The following is a 14,546-nucleotide window of genomic DNA, read 5'->3' as shown; positions in this document are numbered from 1 at the left end:
GGACAAAGCCCAGCATTTATCCAATGACTCTCTGTGGACGCTCAGCGTCCTCACTGTTTAAAGCACTGTGAAGCTGCGGGAATGATTGAGAGGAAAGCCGCGTCTTTACCAGTGATAAGAAGCTGATTCTGAACAAAAGTTGAGCGCGTTGTAGTGCATATTTATTCAATGACATGTACACACAACAGTATATATTTGATCACTTATTTTTTGACATTTTAGGGGAAGCTGAGCTTCACTTGCAGTCTTAGAGCAATCGCCTCTGACATATATATATATATCCTGAGGGCATTTTCATACCATTTGCTGCCCTCCAGTCTGTTTGCATGCTTGCCCTGGTGTTTCAAAAAAAGTGTCTCATTCCAGTATGCTAGGATTTCTCTCTTCTCACTGCACAGTAAAGGGATATGGACATGGTATTCCTGTTCCATAGGTAGGTAATAGTGATTTCTTTTTGCTGTTTCATATTATTTAAAGTGAAAATGTCTCCAAATTTGGGAGAACACGGTCTGTGTAACGTTTATCAGTTAAATTTCCTGTTCGTTTGAGGCTAAATACAAATACAGAAAATTGGGTTCAAAATCTTTTTTCCTATTTGGTATAGTAAGAAAAAAAAAATCTGAATTTCAGAAAAATAAAAAAAACGACACTCGATTACATTTTCACCTTTACTGGGTCTTGTAATGAAAGTGATGGGACTGTACCATCACAGCGGGGGAGAGCAACCTGCTGAACATGGAAACATTTGAAAAACAAAGGAAATCCCATATTTTTAAACTATACCAAATTTAAAAAAATGAAGTTTTAAATCCAATTTTCTATATTAGTGTTTAGTCTCAGTCAGGAAATTGAAGCGATAAACATTACAGTGAATGAAAGCTAACTGCACGAATGTAAACAATCTCAAAGTGCAACAAAACTAAACAACTCGAGTTAAAAAGTGATTCTGTGGTAGTTCAAACAGCGAACAAAAAGTTATAGAGTTAACTTCAGTCACATACAAACATGTCACTTAGTTTTTCTCAAACCTACCGTTCCACTTTAATTTCGGGATCCTGTTTATATATAAAATATTCTTTGCCTGATATAGCTTTATTTGCATTTGTGGATAAAGTAATGGACTGAATTCACAATGATTCTGAAAAATGTTTAAATTGAATGCAACCAGAGGGCCTGAAGGTCACAACCACCCAGTGTGGGTTATGGGCCTTGTCCCACACACGTAGAGATTTCTACAGATTCTCTAATTCCTTTAATGATGTATATGTACTGTAGATTACGAAACCCACAGGTTATTTCTTTCATGGTGATAAACGTTTTTCTTGAATTGTTGCCATATTTGGCTATGAAACATTTGTGAATCCCTACCCATCTTTATTTATGACAGACTCTGCCTATATGGGTTGATCTTTTTAAACCCAATCACATCACTGAATTGTTGCCAATAAACCCAGCTTCTTTATGGTTTGTGGAATGGGTCGCTGGTATCAATTTGAAAATAGGTATATATTTCAGTTTCAACATTTTGAATGGTATCTCTGTAATATTTCATTTAAATAGAGAGTTTAAATTATTTGCACATCATTGCATCCTTTTTTAAATTTACATTATCCACAGCATCCAAACCTTTTTGGAAATGTGATTTATATTAAAGTAATGCAGGCTAGGTACTATAGACAGAACATTCTTGAAAAAAACGAACCCAACACAACCATATGCAGTTTTTAATCCTTTCATACAGTTGAGGCCATCATCACACAACCACACGGCCAGTCAGAGCAGTGGCTTAAAGCCAGAATTGCAGATGTTTTTGTATGCAGCTGCTTGTAACTCACCTGGTCATTAAAGCATTTCTCTCTCCCTCTTTAATTTAATTTTTTAAATCTCAAATTCCTAACTTTTTCTGACAAAACAGTGTTAGTCTTTAATGAACAAGTGCTATCATTTTTAATTAATTTTAAAGGCCATAAAGATGCTGCTAAATTTATTCTGGATGTTAAACATTTTTATTACTGGTGTCCTCATCACCTGATTGAGAAGCACTAAAAATAAAATGCAGAACAGGAAGGAAACCATAAAAATGTCACTGTAAAAAAATAATTTAGAGTTAAAAGTAATTGCAGTGCACAGATCAGTGATGATGACAAGGAAGAGACTGACAAAAAGCAACAGGCAATGAATTGTTAGTGAAGACAACAGACTGGAGAGAACCAGCCGTTTATAAAAGAAAAAAAAAAAAAAGACTGTTTATAAAACTGCACATACATAAAACACTACATTTTAGTCTGAACCTGTACTACAAAAATTGGTCTCCATGTAATTATAAAATCACAAAACCGATTGACAAATGCATTTTGACTTGCATTTTGATGATTTTGACACTGCTAAAGAAGTTGTGGAAGATTATTTGTGGCTTGAATTAAAAAAAAAAAAAAAAAAAAAAAAAAAAAAAAAAAGTATGGGGAAAATTTTAAACACCAAAACGATCAGACACCGTTTGGAACTAACCCTTTGGAGCATCCATAACAGAAAATACATGTTCCATTCCCACAGGCATACATTTCTGTATTTGCCAATGGAGACAAATCAAGTGTACTTCTTCGTCTTTGCATGATTTCGTGGGGATTCTTTCAGCAACTCTCGGATTCTGAGATAAACCCCCGTAGCCTCAGCAACCTCTGTGAACTCTGGCGTATCTTCAAAAGGAATGATTCCCTCAGCAAATTTACTTCTGTGTGGAACAGATGTTACTTTTAATAAAACGGGTTCCCCATCTTCCTCAGGCCCTTGGATATCTGCCACCTGCAAAGTGGTTTCTTCTGCAACCTTGGTAACCTCAGTACATCCATTCTTTTCACTGTCATGTTCACTTTCTTGAGAAACCTCATCCAGCACTAGAAGCTCATCTTGAGACTCCATTCCTGTGTCGCTTTTGTCTTCGTTAAGATTGTCTCTTACCTGAGCATTGTTGGTTTTATCCTCATTCACATCAGTTACCTGTAGGTGAGGGCAATATGTGTTACTGTGATGATGATGATTAATGATGTAACAAATTCAGTGCAGCAAGTGCATCTACAGATATTAGATGCCTGATACTTGAGTGTAACCCTACAGTAATCCATGGTGTAATTCTAGAAAAAACATTCTATTTACTTTATATGAATATTTACAAGCAGATAAATTACATCAAATATATTGAGTAACTTCCATGTTCATTTTATCAAAGCATGATGAAAAGCAAAGCATAGTGAAAAATACTGTAATGTGATGTAATTTTCCACACTGCCTACTCTTATTCACCTGTGGCTCATCAGGTGAGGCAGGGGTGCTTATAGGTTCACAAACTTGGCTTGATATGGACTCCTTCACTTCCCCGTCTTCTTCTTCATCTTCTTCTTCTTCCACCACCCCTTCCTCTATGTCAGCATCAGGCTGAGCTGATGGAGACACTCCACTGGAGGAGCCCAGCCCAGTCTCAGAATCACTGTTGACGTTGTCAGCAGTTTCTAACTCTGCCCACAAGAGCCTCTGCTGCTCCTCCAGTTCCTCTAGAGTGAGCCCATCTTCTGACTCCTCTCCAGCCCCAGGTTTACCCTGCACAAACGGAGAGGAGCTTGTGGGAGGCGTCGGAGGAGGAGTGCCTTTAGGAAGTGGAGGCCGAGTGGGAGTGGTAGGAGGCGTTCCCAGAGGTAAAGGTGGTGGTGTACTGATGAGCGGAGAGGCAGGGGGAAGTGGTGGCTGGAACTGGAAACCATCAGGTGTCGCTCGGTCAGGAGTGCCCTGATCTGTATGGGCACAGTACAATGGCATTAAATGCTGCTACTGAATCTAAAATCGCTAGGGTTTTATGTGGATTAGTTTCTTAAGAGAAAAATTTAATATAGTTTAAAAGTTTGGAGTTTAGCAACTGGAAGATAACATATGAACACACTTGTGTCATTGAGGTAATGGTTGAAAAAAACAAAACAAAACACAACAACAACACATATGCCTTGATAAGTACCTCATACCTTGCAACTTAATTCAAACTATGTGCCGTGTATTATGTAAAAATAACATCAGTAACTAAACAAAAGCTACTATAAAAATTTAACTCAACTAAAGTTTTCAAGGAAAGACAGGAGACCACACTTGTGAGTCAAGACTTGACTGACTTGGCTCGAGACACTGTTAGGTCAATAAAAATTAGTTTAACATTTGTAAACTAAGGCAAGTCACCACTACCTGAATCTGTGTCCATGTCTGAGATTGCGTAGACGTCAGAATTAGACCTCCGCTTCTTTGTCTGCCGTGGGGTTAATTCCGAGTCATTACATCTTTTGTTGCATTTGGACCCAGGCTGTTAAAAGAATGAAGGTTCACTCAAAAGACCCATAATAATGTATCTTAAATGATGAGAAATAAGAAGTATTTTACCACTGGATACATATTAGACAAATGAGCAGCAAAGGTTTGTTTCCAGTGTTGAGGCTGCATTGGAATGGAACCAAAAGACCTGTAATCCTGTAGAAAAAAGAAGAAAAAAGGGATGGTTTCTACAAGCCAATGTGTGTTATATGTTGCCAACCAATGGCTGTGTTTTAAACACTATTTCATAAAATGAAACAAGTATCTTCATTTTAATACATTTAAACAAGATTAAGTAATATATGTATATTGAAGTAACAATATAGTACGTGCAAAACAGCTTTAAAACTGTTTAATCCCTGAGCCAATTTAAAAACTGAGATGGTGTTGAAATAGGGCTGAAAATATAACTAATGTTATTCAAATTATTTGCATAGTTAGCCATGATTAATCACTTATGATCTATAGCACAACAGACAGACTGAATGGTCAACTCAGGAAAATACAATTATTTTTTTTTTAAATGGTTATGGTAATTACCGTGTTACAGCCAGTCAGAGTGAACTGACAAAACCCAAAGGCCAAAAAAAAAAAATAAATAAAAAAAAAAAAAAGAGGACCTTTAATAACACTACTTTTGCTGTTTTGCTAGTATAAATATATTAATATAAAGAACACACATGTACAAGCAGACAACATCCTGCCCAAATTTCACTATACACTTACATCCCTAACGCTGGAAGGTGCAGAAACATTGAAACCAGGGAAATCCACTAGCTTAGAGACATCATAGGATACATTTTGGTTACGGCCATTCATGTCGTCCTCTCCATCACCTGATGCTTTGAAGAAAAAATTTTTGCATGTCTTTCACAAATGTTATAAAGCTTGTTTTATGAGGTAACATGCTGAATACATTAGTCACCAAAAAGCTCAGTATTTTGAGGAGCTGAAAATAAAGTGATTTCTTTTTTTAAACACAAGACGTGTAACATTTTGTCAGAAGGACTTACTTGTGCCGTCGTAAAGCGTCAGGCCAGAATGCTCCATCTCAGCCTCCTTCAGCCAGCCAGGTGGGTAGCCCAGTGACCTCATGCGATAAATGAATGGTGGAAGAGTGTTAGAGACTACACCAAGGGCATCCAGAAGCTCCTTACTGTAAGAAAGAAGGGGAAGAAAAATTAAAAGATTAAATAATATTTTGAATACATTTTAAAATAATTTAACATTTCAGGTTTTGTAAATTTGCCAAAATAGTCTTGGTCTCAAATAAATGCAAACAAGTCAAAATAAACATACACGTCAATCCTTGTGAGAGGGGATACTACTGGTCATATGCTATTAATTCAATAGACATTCCCAGAATTCATTCCAACACAACATGCCACAAAACAAAAAGTCATCACTCCTTGTACTTATTTTAATGTACACCCAAGGTGAATGCAGACGTTTGGGTGTTTTTGTGCACACAGTTTTAATATAATCCACAGAAATTCATGAAATAAGACACTCCCAAGCAGCTGCACATGAGCCATGGTCACCACGCTCAATGTCAAGCATGAACTGAAGAGGTATAAAGAGAGAGTGTGTTATAAATCTCCATCCAATACATTTAGGATGAACAAGAGAAGAGTTATTGTTGCAAAGGAAAATTCTCCAAAGGGTCTCATGAATCTGACAGTGAATTGTTTGTGCATTAATGGTCTACCCAGTCACAGATCTGAATCTAATAAGTTCTTTGGTTTGTGACAGAGCACAAGACTCAGTGTGATTGAGTAGCTGCAAAATCGGCAGTGATTACTTATTGTAAAATGGACTAGAATCTCTAAACCCACATACACACTGCAAGTTACATGTCACTCTGCGTTGCCCACATAGCAGACAATGACTGGATAGTGGGTGTGTCTACCAGCATGTGGGCAGGTGGTGTGTTGGACGGAACTGTAACCATATTTTTAAAGAAAAAGCAATCAGTGCAAACAAACAAAGCATATGTAAGTTCCCTGATATAAACGTCAAATCATTCTTGTGAATCAAGAAAGTGTATTTTACACATTTAATTATCAATGTATTTATTAAAAGTTTGCAATTAGATTCCCCTGTATACAAATAAGGACACATCATAAAGCAATGGGGAACCTGGACACAATGAAGAGCCCCTCCTCCATTTTTGCTAAGAAACCAACCTTCAGTAGGAACCAAAGAAGTCCGAGAGGTTTTAGGAGAACACGAGTATCTGTTTTCTGATTGGTAGTCACCAACATCTGTCACTGCTCATTTCAATAAAAATTTGAGCAGAGATCAACTTCTCTCAATTCACCCACTTGAAATAAATTAATTCTGGTCGCAGTGACACTTCTGTCACTTGCAGTGTGCATGCACATTTAGGCACCTTGTTAAATTGTTTAAATAAATGCTTAACACTTAACATGGGTTAAATGCCTTGTTAAATTCATGGCACTAAGATTTCAGACTGTTCTAAGCCATATTAGAGTGGTGGCTTTATCAAAGCGGACAGTGATTGGACTCTTTAAAGCCAGGCACACACTGTTTAATTTCCAAAATGTTTTGCATGGATGACAACTAAAACTGCACATTTAATATGCTGTGTACAGCCCAAGCTTCCAAAGAATCAGTTAACTCTGCACTAAAGTAACTTTTCCGAATGGCATGATGTGATAGGAGTGCTCACACTGTCTGTGAAACACAACCCCAAAAAGGTGTGTCTGTCAATAGAGAGACTCTCCATTCAGTAGTGTAAATATATAAAAGAGGCAGAGAAAGAGGACAGCTTTGCTGGACTGACATATTTTACCCAGAAATCCTTCACCTTAAGGTGAAACTTTAAATAAGCAGAATTCCATGAACATTTGGCCACACATGATATGGAGATAGTTCACCTGGCACTGTCAAAACAATGTTTCAGCTCTCTTTGTGCAAGTTATTGTGCATTTTTACATATAGAAAGCCATTTGTGAGACTGCAAGGTCAGTAAATTAGCTTGCAAGATCGCTCAAACTTCAAGAACAGCAATTAAAATATCTGATTGTCTAAAATGTCAGAAATCCATTTGTAAATATTTTTTGGCAATCATTAGCAAGCTTCATACCACCTGGCCCTGTGTTGCTTCATCCTTGTGGTATTGTGACCAAACCAGGTAACTCTAAATTGTATAGTTTGCACCTTTTCAGTGTTGCTGTTGAGTTACTGACCTTATTATTCCTGGCTTATACTTGGCAAATCTCTCCTCCACCTCCTCTTCATGGTAGCGCTGGTTACTCACATTGTTGCCCTGACTGTTGACCTGCGCAAACTCCTTTCTCTTCTCATTGATGCGGGCCATGTCTTTTGGCTGGAAAAAAAAGAAATGTGCTTTCACAGTTGCAGGTGCGCTTTTTTACAATTTGCAGGTAACACTGCAAAGTATAATACCAGTATCAATTACATTAAAATCTACACATTTCCTCTCATTTTCACTGTAGGGAACAGACTAAAAAAAGTATTTCTTTGTTCTTTTACCTATGAGAAAGTCATAAATGATGTTTACAAAACCAGTTTTCAGTCTAGCTCGTCCCTTAAATTTAAACATGCTGCTTCAGTGAGTTTAACATATGAAAAGGATCTGGGTACTAATTGGCAGTTCGTTTAAACTTTTAAGCTCCGACTGAAATCCCTAGGAAGGGGAATGATAAATACAATTCAGATTCTCCTTTTACATTTGTAGATCTTTTGAAGATCACAGTCTACAGATGCAATTAAAGTTTCTGTACAAGTCTAATGATAGGACAAACATTCACCTCTGGACAGTCTCGCAACTGATGGCCCTCACCACCACAGTTAAAACAGCATGGTTTAGGTCTGGGGGAGAAAAAGATTAAAAATAAATAAATAAATAAATAAAAAAGGTCATGAAGCATTCACACACTCCAAAAATGGATTTTTTTCCCCAGAACTTCTAGTTAAGGGGTTGCTAGACACAAAGGAAAACTATGTAGTATTTTTTTTATTTAAAAGTGACTGCTACAAAAAGATTCTAAAGCTCCTCCAACCTGTAATATGTAAAATAGTGTCCACAGCTCCCAGGGCTTCTCCTCTAAAAATCTTAACCATGCAACTTCAAAACCACAGGGCAGAGATCTCTCAAGAGAAATGCGTAACGCTTTACAGCACACAGCTCACGGGTGTATTATCTCGCCACAAGAAAAATCAACTCTGTTTTTCCAGTTTGTACATTAAGGCAGAGACGACAAGGTAAAGGAGAAAGAGAGAGTGAGAGACTGACTTTACTCAGGGGAGTGAGCTAAAAGACATGAAGACACATGTTGTAATATTAAGTATTTTGTGGCACTTTCTTCATTCTTTGCAGTGTTGGTGATAAGATTTGGTGACAAAAGTGTAATATTCAGTTTTTTTGAGCGTTACTGAGCCGTGAGCCAGGTTTGCGCCTGCTAATGTTAGATGGATTATCTCACTTTTTAGCTTTAGGCATCCATTCTGGAAATAAGTTTTGTTGACAACAAAGTGCTGCAATCAGGTTTTTGAGAGTCACTGATGAACAAGTTTGCACTTTATGGTTGTAATAACACGATCCAGTGTGTATTATTAGTGATATATGGGTTTCATCATGCATTAATTTGATTACAAACATTCCCCAGACTCAATATTGAAGTAATGTATGTGTAACACTAGAAGCCCCAATTTTGATTTTTTGAAGCCCATTGAAGAGCTGCTCATGACCTCATATATAGGGGGAGCTCAGGAGACACAAAAAAGCTACTTATTAAAAAGTATTCCTTTAAGGCTTTAACCAGCTTCCCATTTTTCAAATACTATGATAATTGCACATATTACACACAACTACCCTTATCAGACGTTTACAGCCAATTCATTTCATACCTTTTCTCCTTTATCTGCACGTCTTGTCCCTCTAAAGCAATTACCTGGCCAAAAACTTGCTGATACCTAGACAGGGGTGATTCAGGAAGTCTAAGCATGGCAGAACATATACACACACTTGAGATGCATGAGTAGCTTCAGTATATATAAAAAGAAAATGGTCAATAAGCATATAATTACAGGGATCTGCAAATTTGATCTTAAGGATACTTGGGTATCTCCCATCCTTCTGTCAGCTGGGGGTTATCATTGAGAAGAGGCTGGCCCAGTTTATCAAGGCAAAAGCTGGTGAAGTACAACACACTGCCCACAACCTGTTAAATACATTATATTAAAAACACACACATACTACTTATATGAAACTGAAAAGAAAATCTGGATGCTGATTAGAGTCTTAATAGGAACAGGAATGTAATGGAAGTGAAGTAAATGTAATACCCACAGTAAAAGCATCTTTAATCTGCTTTCCTGTTGAAGCAACTTTTGTTTCCTGGATCTCCTCCATGACAAAACTTGAGTTCTGCAAAGCAGAAGCAGTTTGGCTTATGAAAATCTGAAGATATTACTTATTATATAAAATATAATTAATATTTTAACAAAATAATTGGGTAACAAGCTTATATTATTGTTAGTGAAACTAGCCTTATAATCAATTTTCCAACGCAAAAGTCATCATCATCATTTACACTTAATCCGTTTCAGGGCTGTGGTGCAACGCAAAAATAAATAAGCTTCAAACACAAAACACTGCAAAGTTATTTAGTACCTAAACATTGTTTAGCATTAACAAATCTCTATTTCACCAAAGGTAAATAACATTTACGAGTGTGCTAATTTACTATCTAAATATAAAGGATTTTTTTTTTTTTTTTTTTTTTTTTTTTTTTTTTAAAGGTAAAAACGAGACCTGTTCACTCTACCTGGGGTTTGACCTGTAAAGCAGAGCCCTGTTTTTCATTGTTCTGTTCTTGCTGGTGTTTCTGAATGAGACCAAATAAGTGATCTTCAATTTCTTGTCGGTGCTCCCTGGAAGGACAGAAATGCACAGTATTTGACAATAAAAACATTCAGATAATAACTCACTTTTTAAAAGGAACAAAAATATATTTAGGAAACCAAATACTTACTTTGAGATGCTGTTGTTTCCAAAACAAATTTGGCAGAGTGGTCCATCAAGTTTTGAATTTACAACAAGTATCCCTCTGCAATAAAATCAAGCAAAGTCACATTCATCAGTTGTGTGGACAACAATACATCAGTTGTGTGGACAAGCAAATTGGGTTATTAAAACAAATTTAACATCAAGGTAACTTACGCAGGCCGAGTCAAAATCTTCAATTTTCTCCTCAGTTCCTCATGTAAAACAGGTGTTAAGGGTGGAATATATAATGTGTGTCATGCCTTCAAGTCTAAAGGATTAGTGTGAAAATCAATAAATTAATTAATTTATTCATTCATTATCTGTAACCCTTATCCAGTTCAGGGTCGCGTGGGTCCAGAGCCCACCTGGAATCATTGGGCGCAAGACGGGAACACACCCCAGAGGGGGCGCCAGTCCTTCACAGGGCAAAATCAATTCAAGTGTGACAAATTAATTGTGACAATGCCAGAATGCTGAAGCATTTTTCAACAAAACAGTAATAGACAAACGTAGATTGTGGACCAGTGAGGAAACACTAGAGGATGACTAACACATAAAACAATGTGTAATAAATTAGACAATGTCTGATCAACTTGTACTGGTACTACACAACAAGCCAGTATTACAGCCATGCTTAGAATGACCACCCAAGGTGATTAGTGTACAGGTGCTGGTCATAAAATTTGAATATCATGAAGTTTCATTCAAAAAGTGAAACTTGTATATTATACTCATTCATTAGACACAGACCGATATATTTCAAGTGTTTATTTCTTGTAATTTGATGATTATAACTGACAACTAATGAAAACCCCAAATTCAGTGTCTCAGAATATTTAAATATTACTTAAGACTGAACCAAAAAAAAAGGATTTTTTTTGAAACGCTGGGCAACTAAAAAGTATGAACATGAAAAGTATGAGCATGTACAGCGCTCAATACTTAGTTGGGGCTCTTTTTGTCTGAATTACTGCAGCAATGTATCATGGCATGTAGTCAATCTGTCTGTCACTGCTCTGACAGTGGCCTTCAGCTCTTCTGCATTGTTGGGTCTGGCATATTGCATCTTCCTCTTCACAATACCCCATAGATTTTCTATGGGGTTAACGTCACACGAGATTGCTGGCCAATTAAGAACAGCGATACCATGGTCTTTAAACCAGGTACTGGTAATTTTGGCACTGTGTGCAGGTGCCAAGTCCTGTTGGAAAATAAAATATGCATCTCCATAAAGTTGGTCAGCAGCAGGAAGCATGATGTGCTCTAAAACTTATCCTGGTAGACGGCTACATTGAGCTTGGACCTTAGATGACATGGCACTCCAAACCATCACTGACTGTGGAAACTTTACACTGGACCTTAAGCAACGTGGATTCTGTGCCTCTCGTCTCTTCCTCCAGAGTCTGGGACCTTGATTTCCAAAGGAAATGCAAAATTTACTTTCATCAGAGAATAATCATAATGATAATATAAATTTAGACCACTCAGCAGCGGTCCAGTCCTTTGTAGAAGCGAGATGCTTCTGATGCTGTCTCTTGGCTTGACACAAGGAACGCGACAGCTGTTCAACTTATGCATACTTTCAACCAGGAACGACCGTCCACCTGGAGGACTGCTTCGGGCACTAGGGTTTCACCCAGGACAGAGTGCCAATCCAAATCTGGGCACACACATTCACTCACACATACAGACATTCATTGACATACACACCAGGACAGTTATTAGAGAAGCCAATTCACCTACCCTCCATGTTTTTGGACTGTGGGAGGAAACTGGAGACCCCGGAGGAAACCCACGCAGACAGTGGGAGAACATGGAAACTCCATCAAGATGAGACTTGAACCCAAGATCCCAGTGCTGAGAGGCGTACATGCTAACCACTAAGCCACCGTGCCGCCTATGTTTTCTACTACATCTTTTCCTTCCCTTCTCTATTAATGTGCTTGGACACAGAGCTCTGTGAAAAGCCAGCCTCTTTAATGACCTTTTGTGTTATGCCCTGCTTGTGTATGGTGTCAATGGTCATCTTTTGGACAACTGTCAAGTCAGCAGTCTTCCCCATGATTGTGTAGCTACAGAACTAGACTGAGAGACCATTTAAAGGCCTTTGCAGGTGTTTTGAGTTAATAAGCTGATTAGAGTGTGGTGCTAGGTGTCTTCAATATTGAACCTTTTCACAATATTCAAATTTTCTGAGATACTGAATTTGGGGTTTTCATTAGTTGTCAGTTATAATCATAAAATAAAAAGAAATAAACACGTGAAATATCAGTCTGTGTGTAATGAATGAGTATAAAATAAGTATTACAAAATAGGTTTCACTTTTTGAATGGAATTACTGAAATAACTAAACTTTTTCATGATCATGATTCTAATTTTATGAACAGCACCTATATGTATAAAGACATATCATGAGCAAAATAAATAGTCAGTGACACGACCGAGCGTTCAGACAGCCAGGGTTTCTTACAAAATGAACCTAAATATAATAAACATTTTTTTCTTCATAGATGTGCACATATTGAAAGAAGGCAAATGTGTGAGTTACATCCAGGCCACTGTAGTTTTTCTTGGAAATAAGCTCTAAATAACAAGTCATTTTGATGAAGCTAAAGGAGTTGTAATGGATTTCACCGATTACTGGAAGTTGGGGCTTTATGTCATAAATTGAGATATAATAAGTAATAATTTTGGGACGCTCCGCCATTATTATGCTTTGTAAAATCCCTGGTATAAGACAATATTTCATAAGTGCATAAGCTTAAATTAACTAGGTTTTTCACGCTAAATTCGTTGTTGAGCAAACCTTACTAGTTCATTCAAGAACAGAAAAACTACACTGCAGTAATCAACAACAACAGAAGGGCTATCCGTAGTAGTGAGTAGACTAAGGTTACTGTACGCTAACACGAATAATTAAATAACAAGCTAAGCTACTTTAACATTATATTTCCTAGCGACAAAGTTGTTACCTTAACCCCAAAATGACATAAAATAAGCAAAAAATAAATAAATAAATGAAATAACAACATGCTGCATAAACTAGGCTAATATAATCAGCTCCGAATGTTCCGTCCCACCTTAATTGGCGCAGGGTTTACGTTCCCCACTTAAGGTGGAACTGAAAATTCCCATAGAAAGCTAGGTTAGCGAAGGATATTCTCTGCTTTCAGGCGGTCTATCGTCTCCTCGCACTCTTCTAATCTGTCGTTGAGTTCACGGAGATTATCCGCGGCTTCTTCATCTTCGTCCGTGAACCTTATGTGTTTATGAAGCGGAGGGTCCGCATCCAGCTGCTCAAACAGCTCACTATCCCCGAAATCCACCTCCATGTTGGCTCCGGGCGGGGGTTCAAAACGAAACTCAATACGAAGGCATGCCTGCGCGCTGATTGGCTAAGAGCGCTTACGTAGCAGCCTGCCTAGAGCAATCCACTCATGACCTACTTAGTGCACTAAACAGCCTGTCCCAATATTCACATTTTAAACATGAGATACTAAGTCTTACTCATAAGAAAGAATTCATCAATTGCACAGTCATAACTATGAGATATTTACTCCTAATTATAAAATGTCATTTTAATTTACTAAACCAACATACTAGGCCTGGGCAAACAAGGAAAAATGTTATCACAACAAGATATTCTATATTGGTTAATAGTGATTATTAGCATAATATTTGTCACAGCTTTACAAGAAAATGAGTGAATATCCGATTTGTTAGTTTAAGAGCCAGGGTGGGCTCTAAAGTGTTGTTTATTCATTTTGTGCTTCCTGGCATTTCACATTTAAGTGAAAATGAATATTCCTATATTCCATGTTTCTGTCTCAGCACATACCATTTTATCACAGGTGTCAATGAGATGCTAAGTAATATTTATGAGATACTACCATAAAATGAGCAGATAAAGTTTAACAATGAAATATGAAGTCATGAGATACTATAGTGGCAGGAAAGACATTGGTTTGTGATGTTGTCAAATTCCAGCATGCACGTATTTTCTCCCAAACACCTCAATGTTTTTGAAGGAAAGTATTTGTCAGTAACTCCTAACAACCATATCATGCTTGCCTGCAACAGGTCCCCATTTCTCATTTGTAGAATGCTCACTTAAGCACTTTTACACACACATCTACCTCCCAGCCTTGTTGTTCACACAGCT

At 37.4% G+C, this 14,546-nt stretch overlaps 1 protein-coding gene across 1 annotated transcript; it reads right to left on the bottom strand.

Moving 5' to 3' along the window:
- Positions 1-872: 872 nt before the first annotated feature.
- On the bottom strand, positions 873-13,716 carry LOC136676704 (zinc finger CCHC domain-containing protein 8-like). The gene is made up of 15 exons (XM_066653889.1): positions 13,545-13,716; positions 10,559-10,601; positions 10,371-10,445; positions 10,164-10,269; positions 9,686-9,763; positions 9,454-9,557; positions 9,244-9,309; positions 8,145-8,205; positions 7,560-7,699; positions 5,361-5,503; positions 5,074-5,189; positions 4,417-4,503; positions 4,225-4,339; positions 3,301-3,785; positions 873-2,997 (listed from the first exon to the last, which is right to left on the bottom strand). The coding sequence occupies exons 1-15, from the start codon at positions 13,714-13,716 to the stop codon at positions 2,587-2,589; spliced, it is 2,202 nt and encodes a 733-aa protein (XP_066509986.1). The 3' UTR covers positions 873-2,586.
- Positions 13,717-14,546: the final 830 nt, after the last annotated feature.

The sequence above is a fragment of the Hoplias malabaricus genome, chromosome X2 (assembly GCF_029633855.1).
Source record: "Hoplias malabaricus isolate fHopMal1 chromosome X2, fHopMal1.hap1, whole genome shotgun sequence".
Classification (NCBI taxonomy): Eukaryota; Metazoa; Chordata; class Actinopteri; order Characiformes; family Erythrinidae; genus Hoplias; species Hoplias malabaricus.
The sequence above is the reverse complement of the archived record's forward strand: the minus strand, read 5'-3'. Positions and strand labels throughout refer to the sequence as shown.

Coding starts and splice junctions, on each gene's coding strand:
- LOC136676704 (XM_066653889.1), bottom strand. CDS start 13,716: ATGGAGGTGGATTTCGGGGATAGTGAGCTGTTTGAGCAGCTGGATGCG. Junction 7,700..8,144: donor AGTTGCGAGACTGTCCAGAG/GTGAATGTTTGT, acceptor TTTTTTTTCCAG/CCAAAAGACATGGCCCGCAT. Junction 4,504..5,073: donor CACCTTCCAGCGTTAGGGAT/GTAAGTGTATAG, acceptor TTTTTTCTACAG/GATTACAGGTCTTTTGGTTC.